Consider the following 17,132-nt stretch of genomic DNA (forward strand, 5'->3'; position numbering starts at 1 on the left):
CAGAATAAGAAAACAGTTAAAACTTTTAATCTTGGGAGCAATCCCCAAGAGTAGGGAGAGTACCAAGGAAGTATCACTGCACACATGATCTTCCTTCATGGGTGGGTCACAGAGGGGCAGAGAAAGAAAAGCACAGCTGGTGCTGCTACCACAGAGCACAGAGTACACCTGCTCCATCTGACTTTCTACAGCTTAGGAAAACAACAAAACCCTACCAGCACCTGTTAGCGTGATTTCCTGGTCAAAATTTGGTAATAGCAATGGTAAGCACATAAGGTAATGAGAGAGTCAGAAAGATTTCATGGTTGGCTCAAGACATATGACAGAAAGCCTGAGTGAGGTGAAGAAAATGAGTGCTTTAGGGGCAAGGGGAAACTATTTGCTCATTAAGTTAGAGACAGCCATACCAAACCCACAATCCGAGGTCATGAAAATGCAGGAAATTTACAAGCCAGGCTACAGAGCTGTCATATACATATGATGTCGGAAGTTCTGTAGGAAGCAAGAAAGGCATGAGGGACCTTACTCAGAAAGGCAAGCAAACTCAAATATGTGAGCTTGCACACTTCTGAAAGCCTGCTAAGCAGGCAACATGAGCATCTGAGGATGTGGAACAGGTAAAGAGAAAGGAGGGAGCTGTCATGTAGGTGGGAAGGAAAAAGCCACCCAGGGAGATTCTAGCCTTTCACACAGTCCTATTACAATTTCCTACTTAAGAGAAGGTAGCAAATTATTGGTTTGACAACTGTAACATCATACAACTGCAAAACCAGACAAGACCAGAGGCAAAGCAAAACAGATTTTTCCATCCCTTACTCATCTTGCAGAGAAGAATTTGATGTGTGCATACAACCCAAACCCCAGCCACCAAACAGCTATTGTCCCTTCTTCCATAAGGCAGAACATCTTCCAGGGCTCAGATCACAGCAGGGAAGAAGCTGCATCTCTTCTGGTCCTACCAGGCAACTGACAGGAGACTAGAACAGACCTATAACTGCATTTTTACTAATCCTTGCAGCTGACATAGAATACAAAAGCTACTGTGGTTGACTTATTATTACATAAAGTTAAAACTGTTTAAGTAGTAAAGGTCTCTGAGCTGGCAACACTGCAGAACAGGAACTCCCACCTCTTGCATTTAGCAGGCAGAGCTCAGCAGGCCTCCTCATCCCTTTATTAAAGTTCCCAGCAAGGAGAGGCAAATGGGAAACCTACAGACCAGCACAATAGAGCTCAAAACTAGGTGGGCATGTGATGAGAAAGAATTATATGATCACCAGTTCTGCTCAGTGCTTAAAGTATTCTCCATATTGCAACTCCAGGATGAAGAGCAATTTAAAAATACCTAAGACTTCATTAAAAGATTGGTGTTGCAAAACAAGATTAGTTATTAGTTTGTATGGGCAGGTGAAGGGAAGAAAAGAATCAACTGTTCCATTTAGCTTAAGCACATCTACAATAAAACAAGAGTCTAGGAAAAGATTCTCTGAAGTTGTAATTACATTCTTATTCCCAGCAATTCCTCTGAGTCCAAGTATAATCCCACTGCAAAGCAGTAAGGGGTATATACAATGCTTTTGCAGGTAGCACAGGCAACTCCTAAAGCACTGTTGTCCAGACTGCAAGTCACCAAACCCAGGAGCATCTGAAAATTAAATAGGTTTGCAGGTCCAAACATTGTCAAGTCTGCAGTTGCTTGGTGAAGCAGCAAGTGCACTATGAACTTTATAGCCTACTAAGACAATTCTCTTCTCCTTTCACTGGATTTGATGCAGTACACAATCTATAAAAATATTAGCAAGGGGATTTGCAGCATTAGGCTCCCAGCTTTCTCTGTAGCTAGGATACTTTGTAATACCCTGCCTGATTAAAACATGAGCCTATTTAAGACTAGTTTGGTGTATCATCCACCCATACCAGCTGTCTCCCTGACACCAAGGCAGCAAGGAACAGGCACTGGGCTAGAACAGAGACAGTGGGTGTGAGGAAGGAGGCATTGATCCTTTAGGCACCTGCACACATTGATCACAAAGTACAGACAGCACAGCTGAATTCACACAGCACCAAGGTTAGACCATCAGATAGTGTCAGATACCTAGAAACTATGGTTACAACTTCCAGAACTGCTGAAAAGAACCACGTCAAGAAGCCAGAGCCTCCATTTTCTTCAACCTCCTGAAAAGGGGAGTATAAAAGAAACCTCATGTCTCTGCTGCCTTCCCAGCTTATCCTACACTGAAGAACAGCTCTTCACAGCACCAAACACATACCCAAATGCAGGAATAAGTACAGCTGTGCCACATTTCTCTTAAGAGATACAAATTAACTGTTCAGAAACGCTGATTTACCACAACAGTTCAGAGATGGAAAAGCTTGAAGTCCAGCTATTCACTCTAGCAGAGTTACATGTGACTTGATTACACAAGATCTGCCATTACTTTTCTGAGCCAGGATTAGCAGAAGTTGTACTAACACTGGCGTGATAGTTTCAAAGCTAGCCTGAGTTTATGTATCCTCAGATTAAAACAGAAGTCTCCCAGTAATGCTTGGTACTGATATCAAGGCTCTGTAGCCAAACAAGGTCAGAGTATGCACATCTGATGAGCCTGAGTATTTTAGTCACATATATTGAGCACTTTCACTTGAGGCACAGAAAGTCCTTGGTGAGTACAGGTATATCAGCTTCTTACAGGAATATTTCTGATTTTACCTTGCCCTTGAATTCTGGCCAGCATCAGCACTGAGGTGAGATGTTCTCAACTCTTTCCTAGCAAAACCACTTATTCCTGCAATCCAAGACATACAGTTGAGCATGAAGTGTTTATTTTAGGATTTTGCAACTTTAGCTGCTATCAATGCATCTGATAAGCAGCTGCACACATGCTTAAGCTTGTGGTATCCATGAATCCCTGCTTTGTTTTACATTCAAACCAGTATTCATAATCTTGTAAGCAAAGGTCCTAGGAGCCATTCAGTGTACATTGATCATCCAGCACTGGAGCTACATAGCTCATGCACAGTGCCAGCAGACTCCAGACTGTGGAGCTGGAAATAACCAGCTTTAGAATTAGCACCCTACACATCTCTGACTACAAATATGAGAAACCAACTCCTCACTAAGCAAATCAACCTAGCACAGCACAGGCTGAGAATTTGGCTCCTGCCTTGCTCAGGTAAACTCTGCTCTCCTGAACCACCCTGACAACCTGCTGTATGTTGGGGGTGTTCTTCAGTAACAACCTTTACTCAGGCCATACTTAAGCCAGGCCACTGTAGAAGCTACACAGGTGAATTTTGTACAACATTTGGAGCATCCAGGGAGGCTTTGAACTTAAAACTTCTATTGAGTGGAATCACCAACGAGTGACAGCAGAAGCCTTGACACTGCAGCATTTATCAAGCCTAATACAACAATCTTGTACTGAGTTCACCTTCCTGTACACACACATGCTTCCAAAAGCAAGGGGCACCTTGCTCAAATGGCAAACAGTAATCTAGGAAGCTCAAACTAAACACCTCAGGGCTCTAAACATGTTGACTTTGAAATTCATTAACCTTCATCCTCAAAAACAATTGAAACACAGATTTTGTTTGTGGAACAGCTTGCTTGCAGTATGTGATTCAGAGCACAACTAACTATCCCTTATCACTAGGATACAAGTTTTCAAAAACTAATTACCATCTCAGTGTCCCAAGGCATCATAACTCCTTGCATATATATGAGTTTTAAGTTGCTTCAAGCTAAGTTCACCAGTAGTTTGGGATAGGTGCAGTAAATATTTCTGGCAACTCTTAGAGCTGTACACTGAGTTTCTGAAACAGCCATAGGGCAGAATGTCTCCAGCACTAATATAGAACACTACAATGGAAAAGACACTGCCAGATTTCCTTCACTGATAGCTAATCTACTCCTTACACACTTTTGGTCATGAGCAGGCTGATTTAGAAATCTGCTCTGAACAAAGGAACAGCAACCAATAGTAGTCAAAGACAATACCAGCAAGTGGTCAGAGCTGAGGTTTTATAATGTGGCTAAGATTTAGAAAATGGCTGTGCATTAAGGAAGGCAGTCAAGTTCCAAAGGAAGCTGTAAATTATCCAGAATATCAATGTTCCTCTAGAAAACATCTCTGCCCAACCACAGATTTCACCTTTTTGTTCCTCCTATTAAGTGGAAGGCTTCTCTGATACCATAAACCCCCCTCCAAGTTTCAGATAAACTTTTGGTACGACTGGCTGTGGATATGCTCCTTTCTCAGATGGTGATGCGTACATATCTTGGAGGACAAGGTAGAGATACCCTTTCTTCAGTGTAGTTAGAGGGTCATCCTAAAGCATACACTAATAAACAATTCTAGGATCTTCTATCAAGTGATTCTTGACAGAATCACTTGATTCTCTGTGGTTACTCTGTCAGTGAGTGCTTTATTAGCAGAAGTTCAATGGTAAAACAACTTAAAAGAACATGACTGTAACCAATATATTCAGTTCTTTGGGGATATCAGGGAATTAATGCATCTTTAGAAAGTACCATGAATGTTACTGCACCTAGTCTAACTGTGTTCAAAGTTTTCAAAGATAATAGAACTGCTGTAAAAAACAAATTTTAAAATTTTGCTTTCATTTGACTTGGAAAAGTTAAAAAGTAAGTGTTTACTTGGTTATGAAAATATGCAATCATCCGGAAAAATGCAGATACATCCAGCAGCTTCAGCTACAAATAAGTTTATATTCAAGCTGTCTAGAACTGCTCTAAGCACGGCGTGCAAAGGCAGCAGTACCCAGGCTCACACTCGCACCCCTATTTTTAACCCGTTGTTCAGTTGACTCAGATACTTCAAATGCTTCAGAGAGGTTGAGGCAGAATTGATCTATTTAAATACTCAGTGATAAATCACTTCAAAGCTATCAGTGCTTGAAGGATTTACATCAACTCCAGCAAGTTCTGATCACATTCCCTGCTGTCTTGGGCAAAAGATGTCAGAGACAAACCTGAAAAACAAGACAGCAAGGTAAGGACAGGAATATTAGTAGGGCTTCCAACAGCTAAAGTTAGCAACACATTTCCTGCATGTTTGAAGCAATCTCTACAGTTCCCCTATCTGGTGCCTTGAAATGCAGCAATTTGCACTTGAGATTTACCACAGATGCAGTCATTATCCTTCAGCAGCAAGAAATTAATCCTAAACAGTACATTCCAGCCAGAACCAACTACAGCTTGGAGCACAATTTGTAAATAAGTACTGTAGCATCATTAACATAGGAACTCAAATTCAGAAGCTCTATGTATCATAGAAGCAGCTTGTTCTCATACCCTCCTCCACTGTAAATGTAATGGGATAGGGAAGCAAACTTCATTGCCTGCTATTCCATCAAATAAACATGAAAACCTACATTTGAGAAGAGCCTATTCCAAAAGCATTTCAAGAACAAATTATTTCTCTTCCTCATCTATTATTTTATAGCATATTTCATGGACACAGTGGGGTCTGTCCTCCCCAGGACACACTGCTTCCATGAGAAAAACTACATACAATTACTTCAGCTGCAAGTTGAAGGGCACAGGCACATTCTGAGAACAGAAAGTTCTAAAGGTGTAAGTACAAATCAGTATTTCAAAACATCCCTTAATTATCACTCACTGGTCACGTAACAGCTTTTACTACTCACTATAGTGCTAGGCAGCAAGTGCACCTACAAGTTCTCCAGCAGAGGCATGTCCCCACATACAATAAGCCCAATTAGTACAGTACTATGCAGTGGGAACATGTAGTTAAGACCCTGTTTTGTAAGCTACATTAAGGTCTCCAAAGACTTAAAAATCAATTGTTATCAGAACACACTGCAGACGCTTATTCATGAGGTGAATATATGTATTCGCAAGCTGAATAATTTTTTTTTTAAATTTCAGTCCCAAAGTGCCTGTTTCAGAGGTCCATATTTCTATAGCAACATTCCCATTAAGCACCAGGAAATGCTGGATTAGACCTACTTATATTGCAGAATTATTTCAATTATGATTCCAGGAAGCCTATTTGAAAAGCTCATGTCTTTCAAAGATGTGATCTTTCAAGCTGTGACCAAGCACCATTTAAGCGTCCAAGGAAAGAATTGCAAGTTCTTTTTTGCTATTGTCATGAACACACTTTACAGCATCCTTTCAGCAGGAAATAAACACGAGAATGGAGGTTTCAGGACAGAAAATGGAAAGCTGAATATAACCTTTATGCAATGCTAAGAAGAGAGACATACAAGAAAGCTCTGGGACCTTGGCTCATTAGTAAAACATGTCTTTCACCTATAAAGATCATGGTCAGAAAATCAACTAGATTTTTCTGCTTCAAATTAAGAAGGATGCAGAAAAAGCAGCAATATAGGCAACCAAATCCCCCAATGAGTCATATTATTGATCAGCCAAATGTCCTTGTAGCCCTGCCAGAAGTGGCCATCACCACTGGCCCTTGACTACTGTCCCCAGAGCACACAGGATTCTTCTACCTCACCCTATAAGGCACCTGTGCAATATGTTAGCAAGAAGTCTACATCATGCAGTGAAAGTCTGCTGCAAAACAGTCCCAAACCTGCATTCCACAAAGATCTGAAGTTAGTGGTGAAATAACAACCTACATCTCCTTGCAGCTTACTCCTGGCAATACAGATCATGCTTACAGCTTAGTCATTTTCTGGTCAACCTAGTTCAAATCCTGAGCCAGATTTTCTACAAGAAATTTGAGAGTCACATCTCTATTGATGGTACACTGGACTCCATTGTCCAAATGACAGTTCCACTCCAGCTTATCCCTCTGAACTGCTGTAGGACTGTGGTCTTACCCTCATCACATCAGCCCTCCACTGTGCTCTGCCACCAGCTGAGCCAACTCAGTTTAGGCATCTAACCCAATCCAGGTTCCATAGAAGATACAGTAGCAAAGGACAGAGTCCCTTCTCTTCCCTTGAAACACCATTTACTTTACTGCTTCTACCCGTTTCTTACGGGCAGAGGGAAAGTGCTCAACAAAACAAAGCTCAGCCTTATGAAAGGGAAGTCTTTGCTCTTCCCTAAGCCAAGTACGCTGCTGAAACCAGAGCTTGTTTCAACGAGAAAGGGGAAAACTTGGTACACAAACATGAATGCCTAACTTAGATAAGATGCTATAAATACAGCTCCTTTTACTTAACCATAGTATTCTGCAAGTAAGCAGGATGTAACCTCACTGACACGTAGCAACAAATTCAGAGCTGTCTGTGTCTGTGGACTGTATACACCTGAGATGCAAGGCTAGCAAAACAAAAATGGTACCAATGTCTGAGCTAGAAATTAACTACAACCTTGGCATACTAAACAAGATAACTACCAAGTAAAGTGGGCAACCTATCAGAACCAGAAGATTCCACTAGCAAGACAAGTTAAGTTCATTCTTCTACTCAGAGAACAAACCAGATAAAGTTCAAGGTATGAACTTGGGTAAGCCCTTTTCTTACATCAGTCATCACAAGTCCACAGAACCCCTGTTTTGCAACCAATTATCTGCGTGTACTACCCTGTAGTCATAGGCAGCATATCAAATGGTAGTGGGAGAAAGGTAAAAAAGACCAGCAATAGAGCTAAGCTGACCTGAAGCTCAGAGTTAGAGATTTTCATGCCAGGCTGTACAGACATGCAGGACTCGACTTACTTTCAGTCTCCATAAAAGAAAAAAAAAAAAAAGCCACAACAACAACAAAACCCACCCAAATATGCTGGTTTCATTATTTCATTTAATTAAAAATTTACAGGTAAGATAAGAATTTTTTCCTCTAAAAGTTAAACCCTGATTAGATGATGCAGACCAAAAGGGAGAGATAACATGCAATGATTACTGCTGAACTCCACTGCCACTGGTCAGGAAACAGAGCTGCCTGCCAATGGCATCACTGTTGTCACCAGTAATTTGACAGAGCAGATTTGCTACTGGACAGGGTAGGGTCGGTGGCAAGCCCATGACATCAACATAATAAAGGCCGTTAAAAATCCGCACCATGACTCCGGAGGGCTCTTGGCTCTGCATCAGTGCCTGCTCTAATGCAATCAGACACTACCTTGCTCGAACACGTCAGCAGCACTGTGCTGAGTCATAGAGCCTGTGGGGACACTGGAGCTGCAGGGCCTGCGAGCGCTCGCTGCATTCAGCCTGCTGCAGAGCTGGGATCTCCAATCCCAAAGCACAGCAGTGCAGCACTGGGAACCCCTCAAACCCAGTGAAACAAGGTAAGCCTTCAGCTCAAATACAGAGCATCTCAGCAGCTACTACAATGCAGCAAAGATTAAGCCTTTTTACAAGTCTTCACAATTCCTCCATACAAATACAGCAAGTTCCCCTATTTCCAACCCTCTCACACCAGCGCTGTCACAGGCAATCTATGTGGAATGACCAGCAACACATCTGCAAGGAACTCATCGTTACAAAAATCACACAGAAGCACTATTAACTTTGTTTGTCTTCAGAAAAATCTACAGTGTGTGTATATATATATATATATATATTTATATCAGTCCTTGGAGTATTTCAAAAAAGGTCAAGAACATAAGGATATGCAAGAAAATATTAGCTGCTCTGAATGCTAGCACTGGAATATCTTTAACCTTCCTCAGCTGGCAGGGCTTATTGGTTTCCAACCATATCTTTCACCAGTGTGGGTGTTTCCATTCCTCTGAGCCTTTTTTCCCCTGTACCACTTGATAGTATATGCACTCTTCCCAGTGAAAACAAGCTCTAAAAGTTAGAAGCTCAAAACAATGACAGGCTAACTCTAAGCCAGTGATTATTTCAAGACCCAGCTCTCAAAATAAACTAGGATTATGATGGTACCTCACCATGTTAAATACACAGATGTTCAAGAAAGTGTTCAATAATAATTACTTCCATCTGAGGGGAAAAGTAAAAAAGTCATGCTAGTCAAGCTAGACATCTGCTTTAGAAAATTAATCCTTGAAACAACCACAGCATGATTAAGAGTTTTTTCAGCTGCCAACACTGAATGGTGTATGATTTATGCTCAGTTCTTCACTGTTCTTTGTTGAAATGATTCTCTAAAACACAAAGGTTTAAAACATTTCCTTGATTCACATCAATATCTGAATGCTAGAAAAAAAGTATGTTTTGTTCAAATGTTACTGAAAAGCCACATTTAAAAGTGAAAAATGCTTAATAGGTGCTCAGACCTGTTATCAAAACAGCTACAGCACCCCTTGGAATGACCTCTTCCACACAATAGGCAATATTCATTATTGACCTTCAATGCAGTAAATCTATATACAGCTGGCACAGCAAAAAGGCTGCTGCATGCAATTTAATAAGCATAAAGACTGCAAAACAAACAGTGAAAAAGAAACTGACCTTTAGTTTAGAATGCTGAAAATTAGACTCTTCCTGCTCTTCATGCTGCACCGAGTCAGCTCTCTCCCTCACACTTCTATACCCAGGACTGGGTATAATGTACTCTTTTCCTATGTCGATGTCTTTCATCTTCTGTAAACGCCAGGGTTTACACGTGTATTTTCACCGCAAGTATCTGAAAAATAATTAAATTCCCCTTCATTATGTGCTGTGCCCAATACACCAGTTACTTTTAGTCATCTATTTTTAAAGTTTATTTTTGAAATCAAAATCAGTAAGCAACTGTAAGAGTTATATTACAACAGGACTGTAATAACATAATTTTCGAAGTCCACACAAGACTAACTTCTCATGAACTAGTTTAAACATACCCTGAGGTAATCAAATAGTACAATGATCCTCAATGCACTAGAGTGCTGTCATACTTCCTCCCTTAGATCTCTGAAACACAATTATGCAATCTGACAGATTAAAGTAATAGATACAGCATTTAGCTGAAAGCCAGAGAAACTTGACTGGGAAGATCAAACCCCAAAATCTTTTGTTAAGAGTCTGAAATTGCATATATCCAATAATTTATGGGTACAAGTTTTGCAAAACCAATCTCTCGATAAAATTAGTCAGTACAAACACTCCAGAGAAAACTTCATCCCTTCTCTATAGCACTGCTCACTTACTCCATATGCTTGAGCTATCTTTAAGTACAGCCATGCACAGGAATGAGTCACGCCTTCAGTGCTGCAGGTTTCCACTCAGTCTATCAAACTGCACTGAAAGGTCAGAAGGAGAACCAGAGTACCGAAGACAAAATCGCTCCCCACTGCGAGACTGTTTTATAACTTCGCTTTATTGCATTCTGCCACCCGCCTTCAACTAAGGCGATGGGAGACGCCTGGTTGCACTACGCTGGTCAGACTGCACCAGCAGCTCTGCCGGGGTGCGCGGGGCTGCCACGGCTCCGCCGCTGCAGCATCGCCGCCTTCACCGCCACAGACCCCGCGGGGCCGAGGATGCTGCGCCCGCGGGCTTCGCGTCCCTCCCGCGGCGGGGATGCGGGACAGCCCCCGCGGCCGGACATCCCCCAGCAGCCCGGGGGGAGCCCCCCTCCGCTCTTCCCCCGCCTCCCCGTGTCTCTGCCGCACTGGCGTAAATACGGGAGCCGCCCCGCCCTGGGACAGGTGCCCCCCAGCTGCAGCCGAGGCGGGACGGAGCGCGGCGGGAAGGGACACCGCGCAGCCCCTTCACCGGGAGCGAGGCGAGGGTGCTTCTCGGCCGGGCTCCTGACAGGAGAGAGGACGGCAAAGCCGCCTCCTCACCACACAAAGGTTCACCCGCCCCCGGCACCAGCCCCGCTCACCTCCACCCACCGACGACCCCGCCGCAGCTTCGCCGCTCCGCGGTTGCGAACCCAAACAACGCTGCTTATAGCGGTTCCGGCGTCCCCACTGCGCCTGCGGGCGGGCGCTGCGGCGGCCGCTCCTTCCTGGCGCCCCACGGGAGATGTAGTCCGCGCCCTAGACTGGACACTCATTGACTGTGGACAGTGAACTACATTTCCCTTAAGGCCCCGCGCGGGCCGGCTGCATTTGGCCGCGCCCCTGTCCCGCCGCGCCCCGCCCAGCCCCGTCCCGCCGCCGCTGCCGCAGCGTGGGGGGTCTGGAACGTTCCCCCCGCGGCGGGGCGGGCGCACTGGGGAATCGCGCACCGCACTGAAGCGGGGCACCGCACCTCTCCGCTCCGCTTCTCACCGCTCGGCAGGACGGCAGCGCAATGCAATGCAATGCAATGCAGTGCAATGCAACGCAGCACAACGCAGTGCCGTGCTGAGCTGTGCCGTACTGGGCGGCACCGTGCGGTGCGGGAAGGACGGGTCCTTCCACCGAGCCACTGCCGGTGGAAAGAAACGGGGTCTGCTCTGTTCGAACGTCGCACGCAGAGCCGAAGGGCTGGCTCCGTGCCGGAGAGGGCGAGGGGTGTCTCGGTTCCCTCCCGTCGCGGCGCTCCCGGCAGCGGGGGCTGCCGCAGGGCGCTGCCCGGTTTGCAGAGGCGGAGCGGCGGCCGGTGCTGGCGGCCAGAGCAGGAGGGATGTCGGCCCCTCCCGGCCGGCCCGCTGCTCGCAGCAGCCTGTGACTCGCTGCCGGTTATCTAAAGCCCCTCGGCTGGGGAAAGTGCGACGTGCCCTTATCTGGGGCTTAACCTTGGCCGCAGCCAGGGCCGCAGTGCCGGCTCCTGTGCGCAGCGGCCGTGCCCCGGGAGCCACTGCCGCAGGCCTGCGACGCGCTTCCCGACGAGCCGGGGGTGATTCCTTTGCCAAGCCCCTGCTGTGCCACTCCAGCTCCTGTTCAGACCACCTAAAGGGACGGGGAACTTGTCCCAGGGCTTTCACAGCTAAGCTTAGCCCGCTGAAAGGGATGGAGGCTGCAGCTGTGTGTCCCTGTGTGGTGGTGGCTGAGGGCCAGCAATCCTGCTCCCCCAAAACAGTGTGACACAGGGTGTCCAGCCCCCGCCTCAGGGGGAGTCAGTGAAGAAGGAGATGGACACAGCTGCGTTTCCTTTCACAAAGGGCTGTAAATATCCTTAACAAACCCTGAGCTGTAGCTTTTCCCCTGCTGCGTTTAAATACCCTGTCCTCAGCTGACATCTTCCTTCCACCAGCCAGATTTGGCTGATGTCTCATTTAAGTGGTTTATATAACGAGTGCCTGTTTGCACCGCAGTCCTTGCTCTCCTGTCAGGAATGTTTGTGAGAGTCGGTTTGATAGAAATGCTGAAATGAACTCAGGTAAAGAAGGGAGATGGGAATCTGAAAATAAAAGTGGACCAAAATATTCCCTTCAAGCCCACAAGCCAGCAGTACAGGTAAAAGGTGTGACCATGCAAGTAACAGTTCAAGGACACCCTTAAGGTACCAGAGAATCCCTGCAGAGCCCCCTGACACATATGGTCACACATCCTGCAGACCTCTGACTCTATTGCTGGAAAAAATGAGAATCAGCTCTGTTGCAGGTGCCCTTAATATTTTGGGACAGGGGAACTGACAGACACACATACCTTGCCCTGGTACAGCAGCCAAGAACAAATGTAGCTGCTGCATTCTTCTGCAGTCTCTTCCCCAGAGCTCACAATCATGCAGTTTCAGATTGGTTTGACTGGCATTTTACTGGGGAAGGAGCTCAAGGTGCACTTCATGCTTTATAAATGCTATGTCCCAGCAAAATGTAGATTTTAAGACAGAATCCAGGAGACAATTTACAGTGAGTCCCTGAACAGTCATTAAACTGACCTTTGTCTGCATCAAACACACTGGAGTGTAGGCGTGAGGAGATGTCCAAATACTGAACTGTGTAGTTAAACAGCATAAACAGAAAGGACAAAGTATGAATGATGGTGAAAATTAAACTGTGTTAAAGCTTCAAGGTGAATCCCTGATATTTTAGGTTGTTGACCTGAAATTGTTCTGAGTGTGAGCATGTCTTTGGGCCCTGGGCTGTGGAGGCAAGCAGAGCTGCTTTTTGGAGGTGGCTGGCTGTTTTTGAGCTGCTGACATGTTGAAGCCCAAAGGCTCTACATCACATGCCTGGGGAGGAAGAAGAACATAAAACTCCGTTATGCCAAAGTCATCATAAAATGTGTTCTGAAAGATGAGCAGAGACTGTTTAAGCCAAGGGAGCCAGAGCCCTGCCTATACTTGTTCTGTCCTCTATTTCTCCAGTGCTGGAGGAGGTCTGAGAGTAAAAGGGAGGACATGAGTGTGAGTGCTAGTAGAAAACTGCTGGTAAGTAATGATGTGTACCCTCCACTCAGACTAGCTCTGGGCAATGGCTGGCAGTAGCATCAGGACTGTTTTCACACCTGTGGTCCTACGAGTACATACTCCCTTAGTACGGCAGTGGGATGAAATGCTTAAGTAGGCATAACCCAGTTTTTAGTGTGTCACAAGTCTCCTCCAGCATTTGTTCTAAAGGCTATAAATGTACTGGTGCTACCAGCCAGAGGAGTTACATCTTTAGCTCCAGTGGCAGCAGCTAATGCTTTTAGTGCTGCGAGTCCTGGATTCATCCCTGAGGGATGGCAGCTGTTACATAAACAAGGCCTGTACAGTATTAAAACTTGCCCTAATTCAAGATCTGGGATTTGCTGTAATCAGCCCTGACTGCAAAAGAAAAGCAGAACCAGACCAAAGAGCCAGCAGCAGCTTCAAAGCCAAGGCCTGCAGACCAGGGCGAGGAAGCAACACCTGACAATTAGTTTTCTTAAAGGTGTCCAGTATCTGCTCCACTCCACCCCGAAACAACCATCAGCAACAAATCTAAAGCAATGCTTGAAACAAACTGATTTGAGCCATTGGAGCAGAAAATGGAGCATCTCCAGATTGATCATGAAAACCAAGGCTCAGTTTTGTGGGAGTATTGGCCTTTGTTCATCTATCTCTCCTACTACATCTTCCCGATAGGATCTGAGGGACCTGCTTCTGTCTTTTGGGGAACTGGAGCATGTACTGCCCAGGTGAATAAACTGAACTGAGCCCTGGATGGACACAAAGACAGACTTCTCAGGAGATCTGAGCTTGAGGAGCATGGCTGCACTCAGCACTCAATGTTCGGGTCCATATCATTGCAATTAAGACCAGCCATGTGAAACCCTGTTATACACAGGACTGGGAAGCAGAGAGTTTCTTATGTGCTGAAGGGATGCAAATGCCTGGTGAGCCCAGAAGATTCTGGCTGCAAAGGTTGGGTGAGGGACTAATGGCATGGTGCAGTCAGTGTTTTACTAGTGGTAAAATATTGCAATGAGGCACTGAGGTAAAACAGCTTTTCTCCTTACCCTGAAAGAAAAGCTGTTCCCCAAAGAAGCAGCAGAATGCGATTGGACTGATGTCCATGGAATTATGTAGAGCACCAGCTCACCTCTGGAGAGCTAGCAGGAGTGAAGAACTGTCACACCAGACCTGCCAACTGCCCAATGCCTCCTTTTAGGGCCACGAACTCTGCAAGCTGGCTGGGTAACACAATATGCTTTGGTCAGTGTGGATGGTCCTTGAGGTGGTGTCTTCCTTTGACACAAATCTGGACACCATTGGGAAGAGCAGTTCTTCCCCCTCTCCCAAATCCCCTTTCCTATGTGCCTCATACACAGAGGACATAATCTTCTTACCCTTTCCCACTGGGATGCTTGATCCAGGGTGCTGACACTTGCATTTTCAGCATGAGTTTCCTGAGTGTGTCCCTCCTGATGAGCATGCTGACAGTTGTTATGCTTGCTAGTGCTTTTTTGCTCTCTTGCTGATCAGAGCTCTCAGCCATGAAGTGCAGAACTCACAGATTAATTGGACAGCTCAAGTAGAAGTCCTATGACCAAATTTAGCCTGTAGCACTCCAAACCATAACAAGTCCAGAAACAGGGAGGTCTGAAGAGACTGCATTATCAGCTTGTTCATGATTCCCTATCCCTGTGCAGTGGCCAATCTTTTATTGTCCATCATGTCCAGGTCTCCCTCCCACACACAGCCTGTCCAGGACTTTGAGCTCCCAGAGCAGTCTGAAAAATTTCCCATTGCACTGCAACTACTTCAGGTCACTCTTCTGGAAAGCAATAATTTATCCTCAGCTGGGCCACATGAGCCACCAACTCATGTGGGCAGCTTGGCAGATTGAAACAAGCTGCCCACATAGGTAGGTATAGGTTGCCAACAACTGGAGAGTAAAGAGACATTGCTATTCATTTTCCTTTGTATCTTACTTACTTTCTTTCTTACTTACTTACTTTCTTATTTACTTACTTGCTTTCACAGTTCCAGAGGAAAGAAAATTTTTGTAGCAAAAGCATCAACAAGAAGATCACTGAGGGTAGTCATTCTTAATCCATCATCCTTAGGCTACAGAGTTAACATCCCATTGAGGAGCCAGGGAGGGGGACAGAAGTCAACAACAAGTACCAAACCACTGCACAGGGCTGTCACAGGCTGCTGTGTCTTGCTCAATCATTCCTCCCTTCAATCTCACTAGAAAGTAAATAATTTGGGGACATCGGTGGGCTGGGTTTGTCACTTGAAATCCACAGTTCAGTTTCCTGCAAACAATGACGTTAATAATCACCAATAACGTTGCATAATAGGTCATTGTTACAGCAAGAATTGGGTACAGTTGCTTTTAATTCAAGGAAAGTTATGGTATCTAAAGGATTTGGTCATGGCTTGCAATTGAAGAACTAGAGGCACCAATACTCCCTGCACATATTCAGTGCTGGTAGCATCAGAGTCTTCCTAAATATCCTGCTGCACTGGTCTGGAGAGGGTCATGAGCGCTGCCCTCCAAGCTGCCTGCAGCACACCTGGATAGACACAACTGTCTGTCCTGTCTGCTGGACATGGACACTTGTCCACAAGACTATGCACACAGCACCATACACAATTCATGCCTACCTGGCTCCATCCAAACCCACAGTGTGGGGCTGATAACCTCCCCATATGGACCTGGTACCAAAACCTTTCCCCCATCCCAGTCATAGCTGCACAGAGAAGGATTAGCACACTTGGAGCATTAAACACCCAGTGCCACGAGCCAACCATTTCCTGGAACTCGGTGTTTTGCATGTGGCTGCTCTGATTTTCAGGGTGTGTGAGGCACAGGAACTTGTGGGATGCTCAAGACCTAATCAACACCCCAGGAATCCCTCGTTTCACAGAATGGACACTCTCTGAGCTCTCACTTTTTCATTACTGCAGTCTCATTGTGCTTACAGCTCTGCAAATGACTCATTCAGGCATTCAAGTTCATGTGCTTTATGTTGGTTCAGTGCTGAACAAACTGTGTTGCTGATCAGAAACTGGTGAGAGTGAAGGCCAGCTCATACAGCACAGTGGAGAGCCATGATTTCCCCGCCCTTTCCCCAGAAAAATACTCAAGAGGGATATGATGTGTTTGGAACTAGAGAAAAGAGGAATCTTCCTCTTTCCTCCTGACCCGTTTTAGGAGAAGGAGTTTGTTAATATCTTAATACACCTGTGCATTTGGCTTTCCTGGAAACAAACTGTACTTGCTTGATGTTTGTGCAAAGCTGTTGGCAGTGTGGGTGTTCACATTGTGATAATGTTTCAGAGGACGAGGCTCCTAAGCTGGTCCAGGCAGAGATACCACTCCAGGCTACAGCAGTACCACCCATTGCCTTCCCGTCAGTTCATGCGGGAGGATGAACCTTCCTAGCCAAGCTAACGGTGTTTTACTCTTGTTCTCAACAGCTTCTACAAATAGCCATGCTTTTGCAACAAATGCCTTTTGGTGTTATTTTTCTTTTTTCAGGTTTTGATCATCCTGCCCTCTTTCTGCAGCATTTATGCTTGTAGAAGTGCAGGAGTAAAAGGTGCAATGCTGTGCTGTATCACACAGATTAAATTTGGTCTGAAATTCATCATTCAGGCTGGAAGGAGAAAGCACTGAAAAAGTATCTTATATGCTACTTTCTTTGTGTTTTGGGAGAGTAGGATACAAATAAAACCCTCCCAACACAATTAGCAGCAACTTATTCAGAACTGTTATTTTCTTACAGGTTAAAGCAAGAAGGTTTCAAAGTTGTTACAACATTTGAAGTGTAATCCAGCGCAGAAAACCAGTTCAAGGCAGTTTGTACCTGGACTGATCATTCGATTTTTCTTCTATAAACCTGATGATTCAGAGGACAAGATCAATTCAAGAGCAAAGAACTGCCCAGGGACCAGAAGCCGGTGCAGACCTACACAAGTAGCAATTTTTGTGAT

At 45.2% G+C, this 17,132-nt stretch overlaps 1 protein-coding gene across 6 annotated transcripts in view; it reads right to left on the reverse strand.

Moving 5' to 3' along the window:
- Nucleotides 1-10,842, reverse strand: part of ABCC5 (ATP binding cassette subfamily C member 5) — a 69,341-nt gene extending 58,499 nt beyond the window's left edge. For 5 of the 6 annotated variants that reach the window (XR_006018450.1, XM_042042588.1, XM_042042589.1 and 2 more), the window contains exons 1-2: nucleotides 10,735-10,842; nucleotides 9,378-9,552 (exon numbers count right to left, since the gene is read on the reverse strand). Coding sequence is in view for 4 of the 6 variants with exons in the window: in XM_042042588.1 (XP_041898522.1) it covers nucleotides 9,378-9,506 (129 nt within the window). In the remaining 2 variants the exon portion in view is untranslated. Of the gene's footprint in view, nucleotides 1-9,377; nucleotides 9,553-10,734 lie in introns of those variants that run through there. The other variant, XM_042042590.1, reaches the window with a different exon arrangement.
- Nucleotides 10,843-17,132: the final 6,290 nt, after the last annotated feature.

Source organism: Corvus kubaryi, unplaced genomic scaffold (assembly GCF_017639235.1).
Source record: "Corvus kubaryi isolate FWS band 111438036 unplaced genomic scaffold, C.kubaryi_AGA036_p1.0 37397, whole genome shotgun sequence".
NCBI classification, from domain to species: Eukaryota; Metazoa; Chordata; class Aves; order Passeriformes; family Corvidae; genus Corvus; species Corvus kubaryi.